We start from the raw sequence: 23,592 nt of genomic DNA, 5'->3' as shown, positions 1-23,592 counted from the left end.
ACCGCCTCCTCCAGAGTGCCCCTCCAGCAAGGCACTGTGCTAAATCATCCATCAGTGCCTCTGCTTGGGGGGGATCAGTTTTAAAAGGCCCTGCAGTGCTGCTGTACTGGTACCCCGCTCAGTCCCTGCAGAACTCAGCATCAAGGGTCTATTAAGCCTCATCAAAATGGGACAAGAAAGCAATTCCCCCACTACACCTCCTGCCTGCTTGACAGGCTTGCTCCTCCTTGTGTTATACCTCTAGGAAACTACACTGTGGAAAGCACTAGAAAATTGCAGGCAGCAATTCCATGCTGGCGAGGACTTGCCCGGCACGGCAGGTGCTTGATGCCTGTCCCGGGGGAGACGGGACACCTTGCAGGGCCATCGAGTGCGAGTTAGTGCTCAGGTCCAGGCTGGCCACAGTGCTGCTGCTGGCTGTGTTTAATTTCTTTGCTCTGCATGAACAAACATGAACATCCACAACACTTTCGTTTTTTTCCAGGCAGGGTGATCTGAATGAATATCTGCCAGTCACTCAACTAAATAGCTTAAATCAGGAACCTGTCTTCAGAAGCCCGTTGCTGAGAAACCTCCTGAAGTCGGGGAACTTAAAAGTGACTCAGGTTTGATTAAAACCAAACCAAACCAATGAAGGCAATTGATGCTTGCTTTCCTTTATCTTTTTTCCCCGCGAGCACAGTTTCGACTCATGGCTGCGGCCAGTCCTTCGTATGCAGCAAAAGTTGGGGGCTTGGATTGCTTTTTCCATCAAATCAGCTTGTCAGAAATATATTCGGGCAAAAATACTGCACTTCATTCTGCGTGAGTTACTGTTAATGGACTTGTTACGTGTACCTTTTTACTGCAAGTCAGTTACAGGCAGGCAGGATGGTTTTCCTCAGGCGACGTAGGTTTGGTGATGGAGGTTCAGGGCTAGAATTTCTGATCGGGGGGAGGGTATCCAGACTGCTGCAATTTAGCTTCTTTTCAGGGTGGGGCAGGGGGGAGGGGGAAGCTACACAATTTCTAATAGAAAGTGAAAAATTAAAAAAAAATAAAAATCACATTTTCTTTCAGCTACAACTTTCTATGGCACTTTAAATCTTAGAACTAAAAAGAAGCCCTGAAACACTAAGTCTTTACAGAAGGAGAACCGTGACCCATGGCAGCCCAAAAGCTGTCTGAGCAGCAAGTTTCAGCCATTTTAGTTTCTCCGTTTCCCTTCCCAAATCAATGATTCAGCTAAATTGACAGATTTTGCGTGTGTGTTAAGTTTCCTTCAGTGGCATTTTCCGACAGGAAATTGTCCCACCGCCCCTTTCCTGGCCAGCTCAGCATCACAGCAGCGCTCCTCTCCCTGCGCTGCTTCTTGCAGTGGATTCAAGGTGATGAAAACACAGTGATGGCACACACCCATGCCAGCGGGGCACCTCCACAAGGCGTAATAGCCATCATTAAAAATAATAATAAAAATCTAAATTAAAGGCTGCTTAGAAAGGCTGCTTTGTCTTGCGCAATACTTTTTTTCTGGTTCCCCGCTGTCCCGCACACACAGCTCAGCAATTCGGTGCTATTGCCTGCTCTTAGGCCTTACCTTCACTTCATCTTTGTGTCTGAGCATGGCTGCAGGTATAAGGTATTTTTGATGGTGAGGTTGGCCTCTCATTCATGTTGCCCCAAGCTCCTCTCCCCACATCCCCTCCCATGCAGCCCCGCTAGCCTGCCAGCCGCCGGCAGGGTGCTCCCAGCTCTGATTTCCTCCATCCCCTCTCATCTCGATGCTGCCTGCTGGAGCATCCGACACTGCCAAGCTGTAAACGTGCTAGTTTCAGACTGGTTTTCTGGGGAAACGGATCTGAGGCACTGTGCGTGCGTGCCTGTGTTTGTGTGCGTGCATCCACCTGTGAGCTGTCAGATTTGATGAGAAGTTGGAGGCTCAGAAATGCTAAGCTCTTACAGGTTTTATGAAGATCACTGTGGAGGACTCTGTAAATGTCCTCATTGAAGGAAAAGCTTGGGCTGAAAACAACCGTATCGAATGCTGGAGAAGCCATCCACAAGCCAGCCCATTTTAATGCCTCAACCTCAGTTTTCAATGGGCCTTGAACTGTACTGGAAACAAGAGAACCAAGCGCGTGAGACGGATGTTTATGTGAAAGCCGGCTTGGCTGGGGTGCACTTTGATTATTTGGCATAGATGAAATGGTGGATAGGTGTAAGGTATCACCGCACCCACCCTGGGCTGTGGACAGAAAGGGGAAACCCAGGGCTTTGAGAAAGGTCAGAGACTGACAGAGGGTATCGTGAGTCAAGCAATATGTGCAGAGGGACCGGCGCGGGTGAAAAACAGCCGAAATAATCCTACTGGCGCTCTTTAAATGTCATATTCCTGGCAGAGAAACCTTTCACATGTTTCCCTGCTCGCATCTCCAAGCTTTTCAAATACAGCAGGCTCCTGCTGCTTGGGGGGGGGAGGGGAGAGCTGTGCTCTGGGAAAACCCTGTGGATGAGCCATTTTCCTCTGGGAAAGATGCAAGCAGTTAGCAGCTTTGCACAACGTACCGTGCCCGCATCCTTGGTGTCCTCATTTTAAGCATTCACGGAAAACTTATTTTTCTGAAGCCTGGCAGATTCCTACACTACTTTTCTGACTTCTTCAAAAACTACCCCGACACAACAAACTCCCTGCTAATTGGCAGGGAATGAAGTCCCGCAGGCTCAGCCTCCCTCCTGCGCGTGGCCTGCTGGTGGGAGAGCAAAGGTCTCTGGGGTGCCTCTGCCCCTTGGGGGAGGTCGGTGCACAGGGGATATTAAATCTGAAGCATTTCAAGACAAACTGAGAGGATACAGACACACCTCATAAAAAAATTCTGCCTCTTATTAAGGAAAAGACAGCCAGCCTCCCTCCCCCTCACGACAACTCAGACGAGTCCCAAGACATAATCAGTTTAGGCTGAACACCATGTTGCCTACAAGATTAAAATTAGACTCACGAGGTTTCATCAAGGGAGAGTTTAACTGCGGTGCTCAATCAGGCTGCAAAATCCTCTAATGACAATTGAAATAAAGTCATTCAAGACACATCCTTAAGTGTCACAGGAAAGAAAGCCTGCCCTTGGCTGCATCTCTTGGCAAAATTACATTAGGTGTCGCTTTTCCCTCCCACCCTCTACGTGCACTGCTGCCTTGCGGCCATACCCTCCCTGGGATGAAACTCAAGGCCAGCGTCCTGCTTGGGACAGGCAGCACCGGGTCCCCCAGCTTCATGACTGTCCCATAGGTCATGTCTTATAGGAAATGGTCTATAAACAAGAGGCAAACAGGATGAGAGAGGGTTTGGGCGAGGCTCCCAACATGAAGAGGCTTGTTTGGCTCTTCCAAGACAGTATAAAACCACAACAGCTACTGATCTCTGCATAACACCTCCAGCTATGGCTATGGAAAAGCTGAGAAATTCTCTGTTGAAAAAACACATCAGTTCAGAAAACTCTTCTATTTCCAATAGCAATCTCCCCATTTGGAGAAGAACGGCTCATGAAATGTTTCCTTTGCCCTACGTGTGTCCCTGCAAGCTAAGCATCATCAGACCAGCTCTGCTCTTCAGAGACCTTCAAGGTCTCCCAGCTAGAAGTGAAAATAAAATGTAAATATATGCTACTAAACGAGTTTGAAACTGTGTCTAGTTCTTTTAACCTTGCCCTCGGGAGGCTGCCGCAGGATGGCACTCCCTGAATCAGCACTTTGAAATCACCTTGCTATAAAAATTCATGGCTCTTCCAACATCCATTTTACACCTGGTTGTGCCCTAACAAACTTGTGCTTTTGACGCCACTCCCCTCTCAAGTTTCAGCCTGTTTTAATACAGAAAGGGGTTCCCTTTTCAATACTTTTACCTCTGTGTAAGTCCCAGAGATGCATGAAGCAGCTGGAGTGACGTTGAATAATCAGGCAGCATCTTGTTCAACCTCCTGAAGTAACCAGTGGTACCCAATCCAATTACACATCACACAGAAAAGTCATTACTTGCATCGCCTCCAAGCATGTAGCGAAAACTCAGTAACAGGTAAAATTGCCTTTCTGCTCACACAGGCCCTGATCCAGCCAGGTCCATGGGCACCCACCTAAATTCAGGTGCCTGTTTATCAAACTGAAATCAAACCTCTTTTGCTGCATGGGTAAGTGCTTTGTTAATCAGGGAACTTGTGTAAGCCATGTGGATGCTTAATATTCAAATATAATTATCTAGCAAGGGAGGGAGCACTGAGCGAGTCTCGTCCTGATTTAGCAAGCTCCGGGGAAAGCAATGACAGCTCAGCGAGCGGTAGGTGACAAAAACTCCATCCTACGAATGTCTTCCAGAGTTTGCAGGGATTTTACCCTCAGCAGCATGCAGAGGTTGTAGGAAATCCTTTCCACTTGCAGCTCCTTGACGCTGCTGTAAGGGGAAGGGCTCTTTTCTTTATGTCAGATGCTTAGTATTCCAGGCTTGTTTCTGACAGCTAAAATATCCCGAGGTCAGTAAGGGCTAGATTCAAGGGCTAGATTTTTTAACTCTCAAGAAGAATGAAACAAGAAGGGGGTAAAATCTCAAATTCATCTTATTACGCTCCTTAGATGAGTGACTTTCACATGACAATGAAGCTAATGGCATTTACTTGTCAGTGCAGCAGCAGCAACAGAACAGAGAAAGGGGATATGGCAGTACAAGAGCATCCTCCTACTCCCAACATCTTCCATTGCTGGTTATTGCTCAGGATTAACAGCTTGCACTGCTGTAGAGCTGGATGCATCAGAGCCACCTCTGATCATTGCAGTCCAATGCAATGACAAGTAAGCAAAAAGCAGACTGGTGTTCAAGGGCGTCTCATGCCCATGCCCCTCTCTCCCCGTCTCCCCCTGCTAGGACGGGGTTTTGCTTCTCCTCCCTTTCATCCCTCCCTCTTTTAAGAGCTGTTCAGTGGCCAGAGCCTGTGTGATCGCAGCTGGTGGGCTACAGGGCTGCTGCAGGCACGCAGGGCTCCCTTGCCGCTCAGCCGTCTGCCAGAGAAGACAGGAATTTGTTCCACGCAGTAGATCCCACCAGGTTTCCATACAAGCCTTCACATTCCTGTACACATGTGTACAGTAACGCAGCCATATGTCTGCGTTACTGGGGACTACTAATGGGAGGAGAAACGTCAGTAACAAGCACCCTGGGCAAGCAAAATGCAATCCTGGGTAGGGCATGAAGACATGAGAGGATTTCGGAAAAAAGTAATCAGGATCTTGCACGGTCATTTTGCAACCCAGAAGACAGTCATCACCCACCTGCCTCTTTGCAAGAGAATGTTATTTTTCCCTGCAAGTTGTAAGGTTTAATAGAAGAGTTCTCCATATTGAAAAATGAATTGCTTCTGAAAAGTGGTAAAGAAAGCCCAGGAGTGCAAGCTCTTTCTCTGACATATGGCTTGCTTTTGTGCGGGATTACTTAGCATTGTTGCTTCTTCTCCTTGTCCTTACAAGCAGGGCAAGCAGTTGACTTAAGAAGATACATATTTTTCTTGATTCAAGTTTTCTTGTAAAAGAATATATTCACTTTCAAAAGCAAAGTCATTTCAAAAACAGGAGCTAAAATTAGACTGATTATTTTTTTCATTCTCTCTCCCCTTTATGGCTTTTACAAGCAATTACCCACTTAATGTTTTGAAATTATACAAGAAACTTCAATAGCAAATTTTTTTCCTGCTGCAGCTCCTTGAATGTGAAGCCTTAAAAGCTTTTCCGGAACACACAACAGCATGAGCAAATGAATTTGCCATTTTCTTTCTCATTTTTTTTTTAAATGAATGGGAAGCAGCGGGATACTTGTTCATCATTAAACTTTTTTTTTTTTCATTTCATAATGGTGAAGCAAGCCTGCATGACAGCTCTAGAAACTGAAGGCAGGATTCTTGTTTGCACCATGGCCCTTCGTGTTGCTGTGGGAGTGCTTTTAAAATAGCTGCATGGGCTATTATGCCAACGCATCTCTCGAGCTTCTTCTTTCTTATGGCAGGGTGGGACACAGGGGGGGGCGACAAATTTAGCATGCCTGCTCACGTGACTGGCCCACACGATGCATAACCCATACAAAGAGCTGGGCTACGTGTGGAGGTGGGGGTTCTGTAATGCAGGGCTGCAGGAGTCAGTGAGCTAGAGCCACGTGGCAGTGCCACGGCATCCAGCCAGCCCTGGACCTGGACCTCCCTGGTCAGGCTGCGTCCACCCTGCAGAGTCCCAGGGCAGGAGAGAGGCCGCTGGGCTGTGTTGCCTGCTTGCATGAGGCCTGAGGGGTGCAAGGAGAGAGCCAGCTGCGAGCATTTCACGCTCAAGAGCCCCACGCTACCCGAGTGGCGTCGATGCGCCTCGGTGTAATGCGGATGGGCATGAGGTGTTGGTAAAAACTGAGGGCTGGTTGGCAGCTCTTGTCCCAGTACCTCCCTGGGCTCTTGGTGTGCAATTTGGGGCACTCACCTTAGTGGGGAAGGCAAGTCTAACCTTTCCCTCCTGCTCAAGTTGTCCCCCGGAGGAGGGTTTTTTTTTTTTTCCTCCTTTCTGATTGTCACACAGACGCCTACCTGCCAAGATCACCGCATCGGATTGCCACTGAGCCGGCAGTGTTTGGCTCTTATCACTCAGGAGTGAAAGGTGTTTCTTTTGACAACAAGCAATACCCATCTGAAGCACCAGCTCTGCAGTCTGTAAATAAAAAGCAAAGGTTATGCACAGCCAAGCCATCCAGCTGGGTCAGGGAGATTAATAAAACAACTCAGATTCTCTGTTTTGCTCCGAGTCTTGTCTTCACGCAGACAAAAGGCAGCATCAGTGTCTGGTAAAGAAACGTGTTCCTACCTCCATCCCCCACACCCAGGACCACACCAAAATCCCCTGTGGCAGGCAGTGCCTTTGCCTCCGCTCATTCCTGACCCCTGACTACCTTTGCTATTGTCTGATATGGCTCTGGAGAATAAAACACCTCAAACTCCCACATCTCATGTTGCACATCCCTGCTCTCATTCAGACTGAATCTCCTCTCAGGCCACCGTCCACTGTAACTTCCTACTCCAGTGTTTAACTCAGTCTCTTTTTTCCTTATTTTACCATCCATTACCACCTAAACCAACTTACATCTCCTTCTTAGATCAAGGCATTCATGAAATACTGCACACAGCTTCAGGAAGGCACCTTCCTTAGGACCCTCATGCTTGAATTCATACAACGTTCTCCTCATCCTCCTTTTCGTTGCGCCTGCAGGACATCATTTCTCTCCTCACCTGGTATGAAGTCAAGTCAGGATGTTTGCCCCAGAGTCGGCTGGATGGAGCAAAGGTCACCTCAGTTGAGGTCTTCTGTGTATGTCTAAACTGGAACCACCCTCTAGGTTTCTCACTAGCACAAGCTCTGATAAAACCCCTTCACAGCCTTTTTCAGCTGGGTCTGAATAGGAGAGGAACTCACACAAATAAACATCTGTCTTCAGCCTGTGCGGTACGAGGGAAAGGACTGGCGGGTTCCTCTAGATCTAGACCCAGCACTTTTGGAGTAAGAGATATTGAACTTAGAGAAATACCTAGAAGGACATGAGGAGGGAGGGAATCCATCCTGCAAAGCCCAAACTTCCCCATTACCAATCTGCTGCAGCCAGAAACACTCTCAATGGAGGAAATGGAAATACAGGAACACAGTTACTCCAGCAAACACAGTAAAGGCAGCAGTCCTAAAATGACCATGAGCACATCAGTGTGCTGTGATTTTGGATTTCACAAAGGGTTCTTCTCACAGGAAGGCTTGTGTACCCATGGCGATGGAGATCTCTGGATGCATCTCATCCCTGACACCACAAACAAACAAATAAGTAAATTAAATCAGATGCAGGTAAGAAAGGTTCCACCCTTCCCTCTCCTCTTTGTACCAAACACTTCAGAATTGCTAGGAACCATAAAGAATAAAAGACAACTTCAGAAGAAACACAAAGTTCCAAGAATCATCACAACTCAGATTTTTATTCAACAGTGAAGTTGAAGGGAAATATTACTTTTTCCCTTCAGGGCAAATGTTCCAAATGGAAATTAAGTAAAAATATTGTCCCCCAAAAGTACTCACAATGAAATTAGTTTTCATTAAATATATTTGTTTGGCAAAATAAAATAAAAAAATTAGAACCCGTACAAAAAAAATCCCTTGCAAATTCGTAACACTGTAGCAATGACAACAATGTAAACCTGGATGTTTGGCAGTTGTAATTAATTTGTGGAAATTACTGTTGAACTTTGGACCAAGAAAATAAAAATCACTTCGAATAGCAACAAGCCAATTTTAGAGGCAACTGAGGCTTAGGGAACGCTATAGGGATGGGACACACTAGTGGCTTCATACACAGTTTGTGCGAGTGATCTGCTAGTGTGGGGCTATTTAAGAGCTGGGAGGAAAAGAAGTTAAAAGGTGTTGCAGCATTGCAGCGTATGGTACAGCAAAAACCTGCAGACTTTCCATTCTGGTAGCCGATCAGTTGGGTGAAGGCTGGTGGCAAGAGTCGAGATGCAGTGGAAAGAATAATGACAGTGACGAATGGTGCAAGCACTGGGAAGCAGTTAACGATTTTCATCATCGCATTGGATTCAGTTGTGAGCAGACTCTTGGGAGTGTCTGGGGAAATCTTCTGCTTACAGTAGCTGCTTCTGCTCCCTACCTCCCTCCTCCTTCCAGTTAAAGCCTCTGCCCTGCCAAGTGGGTTTCACAGGCATGCAGTTTGGTAACATCGTCCTTTAGTTAAGAATGTCTATTCCAGTATTAAAAATGTAAAAAAAGTCCTCGGGAGGGTGCTTCTTAGTGGCAGTCTTTGCCTTAAGCAAGGCCAATGGCCTGCAATTACAAGTTAATTAAAGCAATGTGGATTTGGATGAGCAATGGGGAAGATGGGAATGGGGAAGGAAGGGATGCAGGGACCAGGGAGGAATGCAAGTGTTTCTACACCCCTCCCCAAAGCCAAAATCCAAGGTGCACAAGTGGGTTTCTTTTTTCCTCACACTCTTTTTTTTAATATCTCTCCAGTTATAGTATATCCAGTTTCGAAGCAAGTTTCAGTGGCAGCCTCAGTTACAGTCATAAACAAAGTCGTAGTTGCTGGGCTCCTTTGGGATAGGTGGGGGAGCATCTGGGATCTGTATGTTTTCCAAGTCAAGGAGGCGTAGCTTTATCTCCATGCTGAGCAGCGTGTCTAAGTCGTTCCGCGTTAGATCACTCAACATATCCTTCCCAAGGAGGGCGTTCAGCCCATCGGTCCATACACAATACTGCACATGGAAAAGATAAAAACATTAAGATTTTAAACATTTTAACATAACAGATAATCATTAACAGACTTTCTGTACACAAACTGCTTGTCTGTCCTGGTCCTCTACAGTTACTGCTCCCACAGGGACTTACAAAGAGACCTAAAATAAGGTTGATTCATTTTATTAGCTCGTACCATGAAGAAGGCATGTTCCACTGAATGGCTCAGAAAATGGACAAACAATTCCCTAAAAATGGGAAGAAATTACAACATTTACTTGTTTGATAGTTAGGTATCTCCAAACGTCTTGTTGAATATTCTTCAATAGTTAGGGGAGAAAGAGCAATACCTAACTTAGGACCATGAACCTCTGGAGATATCTCCTTCTCCCCTCTCTTTCTCTTTCACCAATACTTACAGAAAGAGCCTGATTATCTTACACCAAACTTTTAATTCCAAGACAACTAAGTTAGGTAAACTGAATCCCATCCAAAATCCTTCTTGACTCTTTGTGTAAGAAGTCCTGTATCAACTACCTAGTTTTATCGTGGTTTGTTTTCCTATAGATTAAGTGTTATCAATTGACCTACACAAAGATAGGATCTCACTTACATATCTATGCCTACTTTACCACTATTTTACACGAAATAACATATTGCGAAAACTACAGCATCAATCAATGCTGTGTCTTTCATGAAAATTAAATGCCAAGCTACCTGGTGTAATTCTAAATGCCGCAAATGCTGAACTGGCGTCTAAAACCCCTTCCTTGTTGTTTGCTTTTTCCTAATAGGAGATGCCATCTTTCCCAACAGCTGATAGCTTGAGATAAACACGGGCTGAATAACCATCTTAAATAAGGAACAAACCCAAGGAGATTGGTGATCTAGGGTCATCTTCTATCAAATAAGTCACTTCCATTTATTACTACAAGCCATTTATTCAACTATGAACAGAAGTACTCAAATGCTATCATCTAAAAATAAAGATTTCAATCATGAACTTGTGTCCTAGTTTGCAGGAGAAAATTAAATCAACCGTAACTGCATTTTTATCTTACAAATACTTCTGCTAGATTTCATGCCAGAAAATGGAGTTTAAATTTAGCTGACCATTTGCTACATGATACCGCCAAGTTTAAAGATAGCCATGGTTGACTTCATCCTACAGCAGAAATGAGGATTATTTTTAAGGGAGAGAGAGAAAAACCCCTCTTGGGGTACGTCTTCATCCAGAAAAAAGGGCATATTTTTAAAATAGGATGGTTAACACACTTCACCATCCAAAGTGAAATCTGACCCATTTAAGTCAGTAACAAAACAGTAGCAGAGCTAGGATTTCACCCAGGGTGTTGGTAAGCCAAGCTGCAGCTTTAATACGAGATTAGCTATACAGAAGAGCTTTAGGGTTCAGGCTGTCCTGCTAACAAGTACTAAAGAAACAACTTAGCCTGCCTATTCTAGGCTCTCAAAGTGTGTCACTGAAGACTTTTAAAGCATGCGATTTTTGTGGAGTATACGCAGAACATCAGGAAAAGAAAGAAGCTATCCTACAAAAGTAATTATTTTTGAACAGACTATAATTTTTTATGATCGACTTGAAAGCTTTCTTTGGGAAAGTTTTCCCAGAATTCACTTTGAGGAAAGCAACAGAAAGACAAAAGGCCCTGCTCAGGTTACAGAAGTGCAGATGCAGCCCCTGACGTAAATCGTCCATCACCTGCTCAGTGAGTACGGCCAGCGTTTTCTCTGGGGAGGAATCCCAGCGAGCCAGAAAGCAGAACTGCATTTCTCTCCTCTTCCAGATATAACTCATTCAGGGCCCACAGAAACCAAATTCTGGCCACAGTTCAGATGAGTGCAATGGCCTGGAAAAGGGGCTTCCTCTCTAATCTCCATATTGGCAAGTGCATCTAATTAAACTCCTGTACATTTTGAGCAGAGAGAAATCCTAATGAGATAGTGGAAAAACAGAGGCATTCATTCAGAAGCTTTTTTTCCTTTTAATATGCAAAACAGACTAAGAGCCACTGAAAAATTAATTTTCTACAGATGCATTTTCATAAAACTCCAATGAAACCTAATTATAGCCTCCCTCATCAGTTTCTCTGTCAAAAATCAAGGATAAGATTAATCCACCTTTTTGCTATGTAGTTGAAACCAGCTATTAGTATTTAAATGAAAAACAAATACGATGGAGTGATCTCACAGTGCTGAATCCTCTGGCTAGCAGTAAGCTCCAACAGATGGCTAAGAGTATTGCCAAACTTAAGTGTGTAAGAATGAGGTCCAAATCTCAATGATATTGGTTCAGTAATGAGATTTTATTAAAGAAATACCTTGGGACTCAAGTCAGTGGGACCAGACAACCAGAAAGGTTGCGCAGGCTTCGTCCATATGGATGCAGCCCCGAGCAACCTGGTCTGAGCTCATCGCTGATCTGCTTTGAGCAGGAGGTCAGACTGGGGACACCCCCAAGGTCCCTTACAACCTGAATCATCCTATGATCCTCGTTCAATTTTTGTTTTTAGGACACACTCAATCCCCACATTCAGACCTCACTCTACAATCATGAGGACTGTAGAAGTGCTTGAAAAAACACCTGAAATTGTCATGTACTAACATCATTCCTGGTGCTTCACACAAAGCTTTCTAAATCTTAAGATGTCACCCACCAAATTTCCCAAGCTGACAACGCTGCTAAACTAGCACTGCTATTGACAAGCACCCCAGCTACTTTGATGAAGAGTCATGGGCTTCATAACATGCTACTTGCCTTTCCTTACGGGTGCTTCCTCTGAACATTTGCACTTTTTGCTTTAATTACAGCTCACTCTTCTGTAGGCCGTGGAAAAGTACAGAGGAAGTGAGATGCCCTTTTGAAAACATTCACTTGGGAACTGTCAGTAGCAGCAGAGACTGCTGCCTCTGGCCGTTATTTTGAACATACTAATTTTGTTTCTAAGAAGCTGCACAAGATCAAAAAAAGAAATAAAGAGAATAGGTGTGTTAACACAATAATGAGCAATTGGGTTAGTGCATCTCACAATGCTACTGCCCGTCAGTGGGGTGCTGTAGCAGTTTTTGAACATTTAGACCGTTAAAATACACTTGTATCTCAAATATAGCCTATGGCTACGAGTGGCTGAAAAATTTGTCGATTTTCATGACCATTTGCTCTTACGAGCTGAAACAGACTAGAATTCAGACTCTGGAGAATTTATATCAGAAAGCATCTAACATACGTTCAGTTCAGAGGATGAAGACAATCACGCTTTGCTTAGACCTACAGCTCTAATGGCACATTATGCCTGGGATGCTACCGCTGCTTTCTCTTAGATCAAAACTGACCATCAAATATTTCTCTGGAATGAACATACTTGAAAATGAAACTCAAATATTAATCCCCAGGAAAACCCAAATAAGCATAACTTAATTTCCTCTCCTAAAATGAACATTTATTTGAAGGTTTTAATCCAGAATTGCAAATGTTGAAGCTGTGTAAATACACTTCACTTGTAATGCAATTTCATGCACTTTAGTAACATTACAGTATAACGCAGTTTAATGTAAGCTTCTGTGTTTCATCATCCTAACACAGTGTCCTGAACTGAGACCAAATGTGATACCACAAAGTAAGTGTGCAAATGGAACACCAACTCTTGTTGCTTTAGAAATAAGAAGGAAAAACTTTATTCCTTCTTTATTTTTTAATATAGTGCATTCTGCTAAATCTTTACTTGGAAGTTCTTTGAGAGAAAGACATCCAATGCTTCCACATAATTAGCTAAATTAGTTCCATCACCTTCCAAAAGGCAATGGTGTCGTCTATTTCCTTGTGTTTTCAAGCAAGACAAGGAAGCAGGGAGGAGGCTGTCATTCTGCTTTGCTATTGGTATTTACACTGTCTTCATACAAGTGAGACCCATTGCAAAACAACCCCCTGTGGAGATGCAATAGAAAGGACCTTCTATGATCACCTGTCATGAACGGTCTTAAGCAATGTGAAAGTAAGAATAAGTGGATATGCTGTTCTGGAGAACACAAGTCTTTGGCTGAAATTGAGACCCAACAATGGTATAACCTCCCCTGATTATGTTGGCATCATCAAGACGACCTGAGGATGGCAGTGGTTCTTTAAGAGCTTGGCTGTACAAATCTTTGGTGTTGAACTAAAGTTCACTGAAGTGAACACACAGCAAAAACCCTCCAGGGTAGACCAGACCAGGAGAAATCTTTACTATACCAGGAAATGGTGAGCAAGGTCTGTGGAAACTGTGAGGTATGCCCAAGCTCTCTTCTTTCTCTTACTTACGGTTCCTATTTCAGTAGGGCTTAGAAATCCTGATCTTGAACTTGGATCCTCATGCGCTTTATGATGTACAAATACAAAACATGTTCCTTCTGTGGCTCAGGATATGCATGAAAATTGCAGATCTTGCTCCTGTACTAATCCCTCTGCTTTCAGTTTGTTGTGAGACATGACACAGGTTTAGATGGACCTAAACTCTGTGCCAGGATGACCATTCTTATGTTCTTATAAAGCTGGCTGCTGCCATAAAGCAACTAAGAGGGCTCCAAGGAAGTTTCTGTACTCTGAACTTGACTTACCTCATGCTTGTCTGGAGCAATGAAATTCAACTGGCCACTCGAGTCATACAATATAGAGAAAGCAAGCTCTAGCACCTCCTGGAATACAAAGAAACATATATTAATGCTGCATGAAAGAGGCATTAATACATTCAGGTCTGTCTTTCTTCCCTACCACTTATTCCCCGAAACAAGTGGAAAAATAGGTTATGGTACCTTCCCGCCTGGCCAAAGCTGCAGCAGTACCAGACCACTGCAACAGACTGGTACAGCAAGAACCCCAAAACAGATACTTCAGTCAAAACAAACTCACCCCCCTCAGTGCTGACTGTAGCTCACTCGGTCATGGATTACTTTAGCATTTCAGTTTAGATTTGAGCTCGGCAATGGTGAGGACTAAAATCAATATAACCCATAATAGTACACTTGCAACAAACTCTTCATGAAGACCCATGGTTTCTTCAATTTGTATAGATTAAACTTGGAATGTTCCGCAAGGTTTGATTCCCTGTGTCAAAAATCTTGCCGGGACAGTTAATCTCCTGGTATATACTTGTGCTCTTTTCACTGCTGGAAATCTATTAAATTATTCATTCTCAGGAGATTTCTGTCATTTTGACTCTACCTGAACCAGAATCGGCAGTCTCAGTCAAACTGAACTATCTGGGTTACTTAGTCATAAAGACCCAAATGGATCTTGGGAAAGGAAAAAACGATAATCTTTTTTCCCCTCAGCATTGAAGCTGGAATTTCAAAGGTGCCAAAGGGAATTCATTAAGAACTGACCATCCCTAAAAGTCACGTGGACGTGGGTTCCTGTGGGGAAACCCATCCAATTTGAATAAATAATGAACTTCCACTGGCCAGCAGTGGGCATGTAAAGATGTTGTGTTATCACGGTTACTGCACACATCACTACAAGTGCCGTTACAAGGATTTCACAACCTGTAAGCTAGCTGATATGGATATAACAACTCTGGAAAAAAGAGCTGGCTACAGAGGAGAGTGCTGACTCGTAACTACTTTGATCTGTATCATATGTTCTGTTCTTTTTGCCTGTTGGCTTCCTGAGACCCATAATACTGATCGCCTTTGCTGACTCTCAGCTGACAACAGTCCCTACACCGCCAGCAGCGACAAGAGCATGGCTTCTTAAATTTGCTACACTAAATTTTAAAATGGAAGAATTGACTGCAGGGACTGCAACATATGCATTGCTCTAGATTTCTACCCCTGATCTCCTGGTCTGGAACAGACGTAGGTCTTTGGATTTCAGTAAAGGTTATTTAATTTTTGAACTTGTGTGATTAAGAGCAGAGTCTGATTCATAAAACTTGCAATCCTTAGGGATAATCTTGGATGATCAGAGATCAGGCTTCTCATGGGAAATGCTCTTGGTTTCCTTGAGTTTAGTTATTAGGTTCAACTCGCTGTATTGCCAGGCCACAGGAGACAAGTCTGTGTTAAATCCCCACGGAAGCTGCAGATACCAACAGCACTGGCGCACTCAGCAAACAAATGGCTCACGGCTCACATAGTCTTTTTGTGTTTTAGGCATGTCTCTCAGCCACATCCTTATTAAGAGTAATGTCCCTCATTACAGAAACAAATTTACCTCTGCACACACAAACCTGGCACTATCTCCTCACAGAGTGTTATAAATTACTGACAGAACATGCCAAGTCATGCAACTGAGGTTGTGAAAATAAAATGTATCACTGAAAAAAGGGCTTGTACTGCTCTACTGTGATGTTCCTGAATTTCATGAAGGTCAACAACAATCCCATAGGCCTGGCCCCTGTATATTTGTCCTTTGGGAAATTCCAAGGGATTGAAGTTTTTGTTCATCTCAAAGAAAGGGAGAGAAAAACCCTGCCTGAAAGAGGAATAACCCAGGGAGCCATGGGTTTGGTCATTCCCAGTCAGGTAGAGAATGAGAAAGGGCTACATTTAGGGCACCAAGCTTCCCTTTATGGGGGAAAGTGTGAGTTTGGCTGCCCTGCCTCCAGTTCAGCTTCTTCGCTGGCTGCTCCGGAGACTAAAGGCTCAGGAATTACAGCTTCCAGGTGCCAGCGTCTCTGTCACCTCATGCACAGCAAACTGTCAAGGAGAATGGAAACCTAAGGAGCTGGAGTTGCCAACTGGCCCTCCACACTGATGGTGGTCTCAGTGGTTGAGCTGGCTGACTGGTCAGGCACCCCTACCTGGTTTCGTTACATTCCCATCAATGACAGGTGATTTTGAGGAATTGGCAATCCCTAAAGGAAAATTGGTCAGTCTCCGTCAGCCATCTGTGGCTTTCTCCTCCCTTTTCTGTCCTACTTCTCAACCTTTCTCAAAGTTATTTTCCACTCCAGCTTTTTCCACCAGTTTCTCTTGCACCCTGGTCTTTCTTCTCTCCCATTCATTCCAACCTGCTCCCTCCCTCTTTGTTTTGCTTTCCTCCCCCCCCACCTCAGTCTGGTGAACTCAGTCCCTTGACACTCCTAACTCTTTCCACCCTTGCCCATTTCAGACCTCTGCCCTTCCCTAGATGCTTGTCAAAGGTATTGGGACCCACGACATGCCTCTCTTTTGAGCTTCACTGAAAACAGGGAACAAGAGACTCTGCACCTGGTGGCTGGACACTTCCCACTCCTTGGTTTCAAGTCTACAGGGAAAGCTGTTGCAGGTGGTATGAGGGGAAGCTTGCTCTCCCACACCCAGAGCTTCTTTCTCCCACAATCTCCGCTGGACCCTCACATGGGCCAGAGACAAGCTATTTTTGATGAAGAGGCATTTTAGGTGCCTACGGCTGAGTGATCCCATGCAGCTGGAATGACCTCATTACTCTCTGCCTACTCTGTCATCAACAGCTCAAAACAACCCTGTCTTTGCTGAAGGTGGAGACCACAGCCATGTTAAGTTTGCTTGCCAGAGCCAGAAGATCCCCCCCCCAAGAACTATCTATGCATGCAGCGGCAGGGAACTTGTTCAACCAACATGAAACAAAACAGAAGAAGAGCTGCAGGAGAAGAGGGAAGTGAGCAGAGCCATTTCTGCTGACTAAAAAGGCACCAAGCCTAAAGCCTGCTTCATCAGCAAATAAAGGGTGATAGAAGAACACTTAGAAATACATGGCAATGTTTTTTTTTCAAAATTCTTCTCTCATGCTTTGTTTTGAAGGCTGCAAAATCTAATGTATTTAATTTCCTTGAAATTCATTAATATTACTCGAGAGTCAGAAATGAGGGCTTCAAAATTAAACATAATTTAAAAACACAAGCAAGATGAACAACAATGGATTCAGGTCTGGTCCTATCAAGTCGTTCCAGCTTCATACATATGCAAATTCCAATTCAGTTTAACTCTTATTTATTTCTAAATGGTCCCGCTGGAAGAATAACGGCCATGTGCCGGCAAACGAAGAGACGCTGAAGCCTTTGTTACGGACATTCTGCCAATTCCAGCTATGTTCATAGCAGTGGCATTCTGCCATTCAATTTTCTTTTCTGCCAATGATTAAACATTAAGATGGTCGTTATATATGTACAAAGAAAGCACAGGATGAAAAGGCCTCTTAAAAATGTATCACCAATTGTGAGATTTCAGGAAGTTTCAGGTTTCATACACTAAACTCAGCCAAATTGCATTCTGTGTCTGGCTTTTTTTTTTTTTTTTTTTAGTTTTCATTTCATTGTCCACATTAACCTGGTACTCCACAATGATGTGTTATTCGTATGATGTCAGTTAAGCAGCTGCAATATTGCGCATGACAGTTTGATTGGGATGACAATTAATTTCACCAATTCTGTGATTCTCAGGGGAAAAAACAAGGAATCGAGGAGGGAAAAAAAAAAAACCAAAATCCCCCACCACACCAGAAATAGTAAAAACATCATAATTATTATTGCCGGGATCACAAGTGGAATGCTCCAGCTATGGATGCAGCCATGCTACCTACGAACTACTGATCTTCACATTCTCAGCCAGCAGTTTTATGCCAGTCCAAAGCAATTTTAGCTGAGGAAATGGGGTGATGCTGACAGCTGAGGACAAACTCATCTGCAGCATTGCTATTTAGCATTAAATACTATCTAGACATTACCGCTCCATAAAGATGACACATTTCCATCACTGCCACCCACTACTTTCCTTCTTCTCATCTTTCCTTTCTGTGCGGACATATGAGTGCTAAGACAAGGAAGCACTAAAAATACTTTATATGCATCATATAAATGCCCCAGCCAAATGTTGTTGATGGTTCAGCTGTAACATGAGGTAGGAGTTGTATGCAATCTATTGTGTGCGTGTGTGTTAATGCCCTGATTCAGAAAATCAACAAGGAGAAATACTCCTGGGATTTTTTTCCTGGCTTGGCTTGACTTTTTCATTTCCAACCATGTAAAGCCACTGCTGAAAGGAGATGATGGTATCCTGATAGACTTAGAGCAACTCGTGTATGAGAAACATAGGCAAAGAATACTCAAGATGCTCTGCGTATCTGCGTACAGTTAAGGAAAGAAAAGTTGCAGCTATGAAGCTGCAACAGTTGTGTGATGCAGTTTTGACAGTGCCTTTTCACTTTCTGTGGTTCCTATCAGAACTCTTTTTTCCAGTACTTATTTGATCACTAAATGCATGCATTTTATTTTTAAAGTGCTGAAGCAGGAACACTTAACTTTACTATTTTGTCCATCAAAATATCTTTCTAGTTGGACCCAAAATTTCTCAGTTTCAGGTAACTAGAAATTCTGATTCAAATCCTCTGACCTGGTCCCCAGACCTCAGGGTGTGGTTCTAGAATATCATTAGAGTCTCACTCCTTCTCGTAAGGTCAGACGGCACAACCTGATGGAACACTTATGAACATACCTCATACAGTATGGCATGAAGACCATCACTACCAAAGATGTCAGACTTTGCTAGTAACTCAGTTTCTTCTTGCTGTAATGGCAATTCGTACTAACAAAAACTCTGCAAGATTCTGGCACTGTACAATTTGAGTCCTACTGTCAGTTCACAGCTCTTGATCTGAAACTCTGAAAGGTAGCATAAATCTAATTTAAGCTGACCATTGCCTCCTACACATTTTTTCCCAAATGCACTGCTGAACACATCTTTATACACCTCATTAAGTGCCTAGCACTTACCTTACATCCTTTTGTTGGCAGTTGTTTTTCTACCTGACTGGGCCTGAAGTTATCATCAGCTGGACATTAATTGCAAATTTGGCATGTGCCAGTGTTCACTGAATGTGAACTCATCAGAGAATACAGCTGGAACAAACTAGTTATTTATCAGGGACAATATAGGAGTAGGTACCAACAATCATTGCTGCTCTGTTCTGTAGCAGCAGTCAAAACTGCTTTGCTTTAGAGGTAGAAGACACCACTACTAAAGACTATCCTAATGTGCTCTGGGCATACCACAATGCACGTCTGCCATGAAATCTGAGTAAAGGAGCATAGACTGTCCTAATAATTTAACTCAAATCGTCTGAAGTGAAAACAAAGTGTGTGTGCCTACACAAAAAGGTGGCAGGCTGGAATGAAAAACACCTGTATTACTTCAGGGAAGGTCAAGTTGACAAGCTTTGTATTCTGCAGGGTGTGTGTTCATAACAATTTGAGAACCATACCTTGTTTTGTTTAAGAGCTCCTTTCTCCTTCATGTGAGGGCAGTCTTTCCCAGTCACAACAGCTTTTATATCTGCCACTGGCACTGCATTAAAAAGAAACAAAAGCAAAAACCAGAAAAGGAGTTATAACTAAGGTGTGTAAAAGCTACAGAGTCTAAAAAGAGGCAAGACTAATGTGTTAAAATTGCCACCTCCTTTGTCATTTCCAGCCTGTCGTAAGAAAGAAAACTAGAAGAAAAAAAACCTAAAATAGGAATCAGTAAGTCTTGACAAAATTTCAGGCATCTGGATAAAAATCTGAGTATGCTTCTTCTTGCCTGTTGAGACCACTTTGGGTAAGAGTGTTTCATATAGATGTGTACCTGTGTCTGGACAGTTTTTATGTGTACTCGTGTATCTAGAAAACATATACTGTTTTCTGCCTTACTAATGTAATATGCCTGCCCTGTTGTTGCTCTTTCCTAGGCATCCAGGTGAAGTCTCTGCTGGAGAGAGGATGCTAGGCGAGTTGGACCCTACCTCACTCGATGCTGTTGTCCTTCTGTTAATGCTTGTATGAATTTTTCAAATAGTTTTCTACTTCACTCCCATTAGCAGTTTAGTCGCTTTCTGGTATTAACAGGAATAAGGACGACTAAGGCTTATAACAACCCATTCCAGTTGCTTTAAAATGTGAAATGATCAGAAATCATTAAAAAAAAAACCCCAACAAAAACAGGTAAGAAAAAAGTATTGGAAGCTGCTGCCACTCAGACTCACTCACAGAGTGAGGTCACTAAAACATAAATTTCTCTGAGTTTCAAGTGGAAGTCAATTTTCCAACGGTAATTACATTATGCAGAATCTATATGCTCCACAATACAATATGGTCAGTGAGTGACAGTTTCTACAATCTATAAATAATCCATTATCCTTGTGGCTGCAGAAAAGCATCATATATATAGAACAGCATAATAATATGAAAGTCTGTTACTGCCCAGTTCTTTACAAACTCTAATGGAAATACTGGAGAGGAGAAATGCATTTTCTCTTCTACTTGGTACAGCAACACTATGTATTTTATTACAGATTACCTTAGCACTACGGTCAAATGGATAGCATGGGATATTATAGACATTTTTAAAGGACTTTCTTTGCATGGAAAACTAAAAGAAATGGAAGTTATTTGGCTCTTCGCTACTCAACCTCTCCTGCCTTTAGTCTCAGCATTTCATGCTGTGGTCCTGCTGACTTTTTACGTCTCTGACACTACCCTGCTTTTTGGTCAAGAAGAGATACTATTTTTGAGAGGAGAGAGCAAGCTAGGGCAAACTGGGAAATAAAGGAGATATTTGACTGCAACTATGGTAGAAAGGTCTTCTTAAGAAGAAAGAGTTCCTGCCATTTGCTGAAGATGGTCAGAAAAACAATTTCTCTAATTGCATAAGGTAGGGTTTCCTCAAATTAGATCTCTCAACCAAGAAGGCTTTTCTTCAGGTTTCATACACTCGATCTCTGTGATCCCAGTTACTATGGGAGATCACAGACTGATGTGACATCCTGATCTTTATTTATCTGGAACTTGGCCTAATCCTTGCTTTGGAAAAACAGAATTAAAGACTTCAGATGGTATCAGAAGCTGACTACAAGATGCTGGAGGGTGTGAACACAGATGTGATGTGCTCACAACAGAAAGTCCTGAGAAAGATGGTAGCTGTTTTCTGTCCCAGCTGGAGTCTGCACAGCTTGTTAACTCTGCCAGCCTGAAGAGAGAGGTGACATTCACAGAAGTGAAAAGGTTAACCACCACCGCCCCCCCCATTTATTTTTGGAGATAGACACTAGTTATTCAAGCTTGGCAAGGAGTACACAAAATGCCCTATGCTGCTTCTCTTGGTCCTCCATTTTCTTAGCCACCTATTCTCTTTCATCTGTTGCCCTGCTCCAAAATGCTGACAATCTGGTCATCATATTCAGACCTGAATAGTTCAAAATTCAATGTAAGTCTACAAAGAACACCAGAATATTTCTGGAAAATGTTCTGTAAAATTCCCAAGCCAGTTTGGCCTGACACCTTTTGAACAATAGTGCCACTTTATAATCTTCTATCTTGCAATATTCTCAACTCTGTTTAATTAAACTCTAATGTGGGTGGCACTCATATCCTTCATCACCTGAAAACCTAAGATATTGATGAAATAACCATATCTTTCTCAAACTGCATCAGCATCTGCTCTGCCAGCAGGCATGCACATGGAACATGTGGGTCTGGCCCAGTGATTCCTAAAGTAGGAGCCTTCTGTTCCCATGAGATCCTGACATTCCCGAGTAGGCTCAAGAACCTGCAGAGATGCAAATGCAAGATGAAGCTTGCAGTCAGGGTCAGGGGTTTGAGCGTGGAAGTGTGCTCCAAGCAAACAAATCTGGGAACTGCTGGTCTCATAACTGTGCCTGCAGTTCAAGCGTGACCTTCATCATTCTTCTCTCATCCTGACGCTACTGTTAACATTCAAGGGCTATTTCTCTAAGCCTCGTCCAGAAAAACAGCCTCTTCCAGTGCCAATGCAGCAATGTGAACCCCCGTCCAACATTCTGCCAGATCTGCAGTAAGAGCGTGAAACATCCTTGAGGCAATCTGTAAGGCAATGAAAACAAGGGAATGTGACTGCGAACTGCCAGGGCTCCAGCATCAGACAGGCTCTTCCTCCTTCCTTCCCAGACTGTGTCTGGGAGCACACAGAAATTTTAAAAGGTGCTGCCTGGAGACAGGTTGGGGGAGAAGAGAAACAATTCTTTGTTTTACTAATATACAGGAAGGTTTAAATCACTGATTTTCTCCTTTCTCAATTTTCAGGCTGGAGAAATTTCCAGTGTCTGAAAAATTAGTCTTTCTGCTATTCCATGAAAGAAGTGGAGCTACCAACTGGAATACTTGTACAAGCGTGTCTAATTTAATAATGCCAAGAATGGCATTTATTACTAATGGAGGTTCAGAAAAGAACAGAAAGAAATGGTTCCTTATTCAATGCTTGATTTCTCAGAGTCACTTTCTGGTGACAGAGCTACACTGGTAATTATCTCAGTCATCGCAAAAAACTTTCCCAGGATTGCTGTTTAAATATCTACAACTCATGTTGAAGGACTAAGAAGAAATTTTCACGAGAGCTATGATCTTCTGAAGCGCTACCAAATTACTTTTGTCCATAAAAATATCCCAATAAATCCCCTGGTAGGAGCTGTCACAAAGGCATGTCCTCTCCCAGTTGGGCACACAGTAACTGCGAGGTCCTCTTAACACTGTTCAGAGCAAGGTGTCATCTTTAAGTCCACTCTCTACAATAATGAAAAAGACCTCTGCCTGCCACGGATTTCTCCTTCAGTCACTAGACTGTTTGCCACAGAAGAAACATGTCTCCATGGACAGGAAGTGCTTCTGAAGATGCCCAAGTATTTTTATTTGACATCTGCAGTTAGACAAGCAATGAAAATAAACTGTGTTCCTTCCCATGAAAGGCATGAAATTTCCAAGCTGAATGAAATTATAAACTTGTTGGAAAGCTGAGCTCAGTCCTCTTACACACTTGCCAAAACCAGGAGAGCAGTGTTTGAATGCAGGAGGAAATGTTCTCTCCTTTCTATGTCCGTATAAAGAGCTGTTGGTCACGTCCTGTGTTAAGAGAAACCTACGAAAAGTTATAAAGAGGAATTCGCATAAAAGAAACAAAAGTAGCACAATCCTTGTGCATGACTTACATTTATCTTGCAAGGAATCATGGGGGACTTCTCCCTGGGGACTTTCTTCCAAGTCTCCATAGTGCAAGACCTTGTGATTAGGTGAAAGTCGACAATACCAAAATTTGTCTGTTAAAATAAATACATTAAACAAGGTCACTCACATATCTTCATGAGCGTTATCAATAGCATAGGAGAAAGCTTACTCAAACGAGGCACTACAGGGAAGGACTCCCTTTTTTCTTTCAGAAGGAGGAGTGTGTGGGGTGTATGGAAAGTAGAACAGGGACTTTGCTCAGTAATTTTACTTTATTAAATGAAGCCAGCACTAATGTACCATTTTTGTATTGATTTAGCCACTGGCTCCAAAAATAAATACTAGCAATAAACAATTGACT

At 43.2% G+C, this 23,592-nt stretch overlaps 1 protein-coding gene across 1 annotated transcript in view; it reads right to left on the bottom strand.

Annotated features, from left to right (window-relative positions):
- Positions 1-7,982: 7,982 nt before the first annotated feature.
- The window catches only part of LOC103894142 (engulfment and cell motility protein 1-like), an 87,945-nt gene continuing 72,335 nt past the window's right edge, over positions 7,983-23,592 (bottom strand). Inside the window, exons 4-7 of the mRNA XM_009273466.2 lie at positions 23,216-23,323; positions 19,484-19,566; positions 13,885-13,962; positions 7,983-9,293 (exon numbers count right to left, since the gene is read on the bottom strand). Coding sequence (XP_009271741.1) covers positions 9,093-9,293; positions 13,885-13,962; positions 19,484-19,566; positions 23,216-23,323 — 470 coding nt within the window. The 3' untranslated portion in view covers positions 7,983-9,092. The remainder of the gene's footprint in view (positions 9,294-13,884; positions 13,963-19,483; positions 19,567-23,215; positions 23,324-23,592) is intronic.

The sequence above is a fragment of the Aptenodytes forsteri genome, unplaced genomic scaffold, assembly GCF_000699145.1.
Source record: "Aptenodytes forsteri isolate BGI_AS27 unplaced genomic scaffold, ASM69914v1 Scaffold270, whole genome shotgun sequence".
Lineage (NCBI taxonomy): Eukaryota > Metazoa > Chordata > Aves > Sphenisciformes > Spheniscidae > Aptenodytes > Aptenodytes forsteri.
This window is presented reverse-complemented; position numbering and strand designations above follow the sequence as displayed.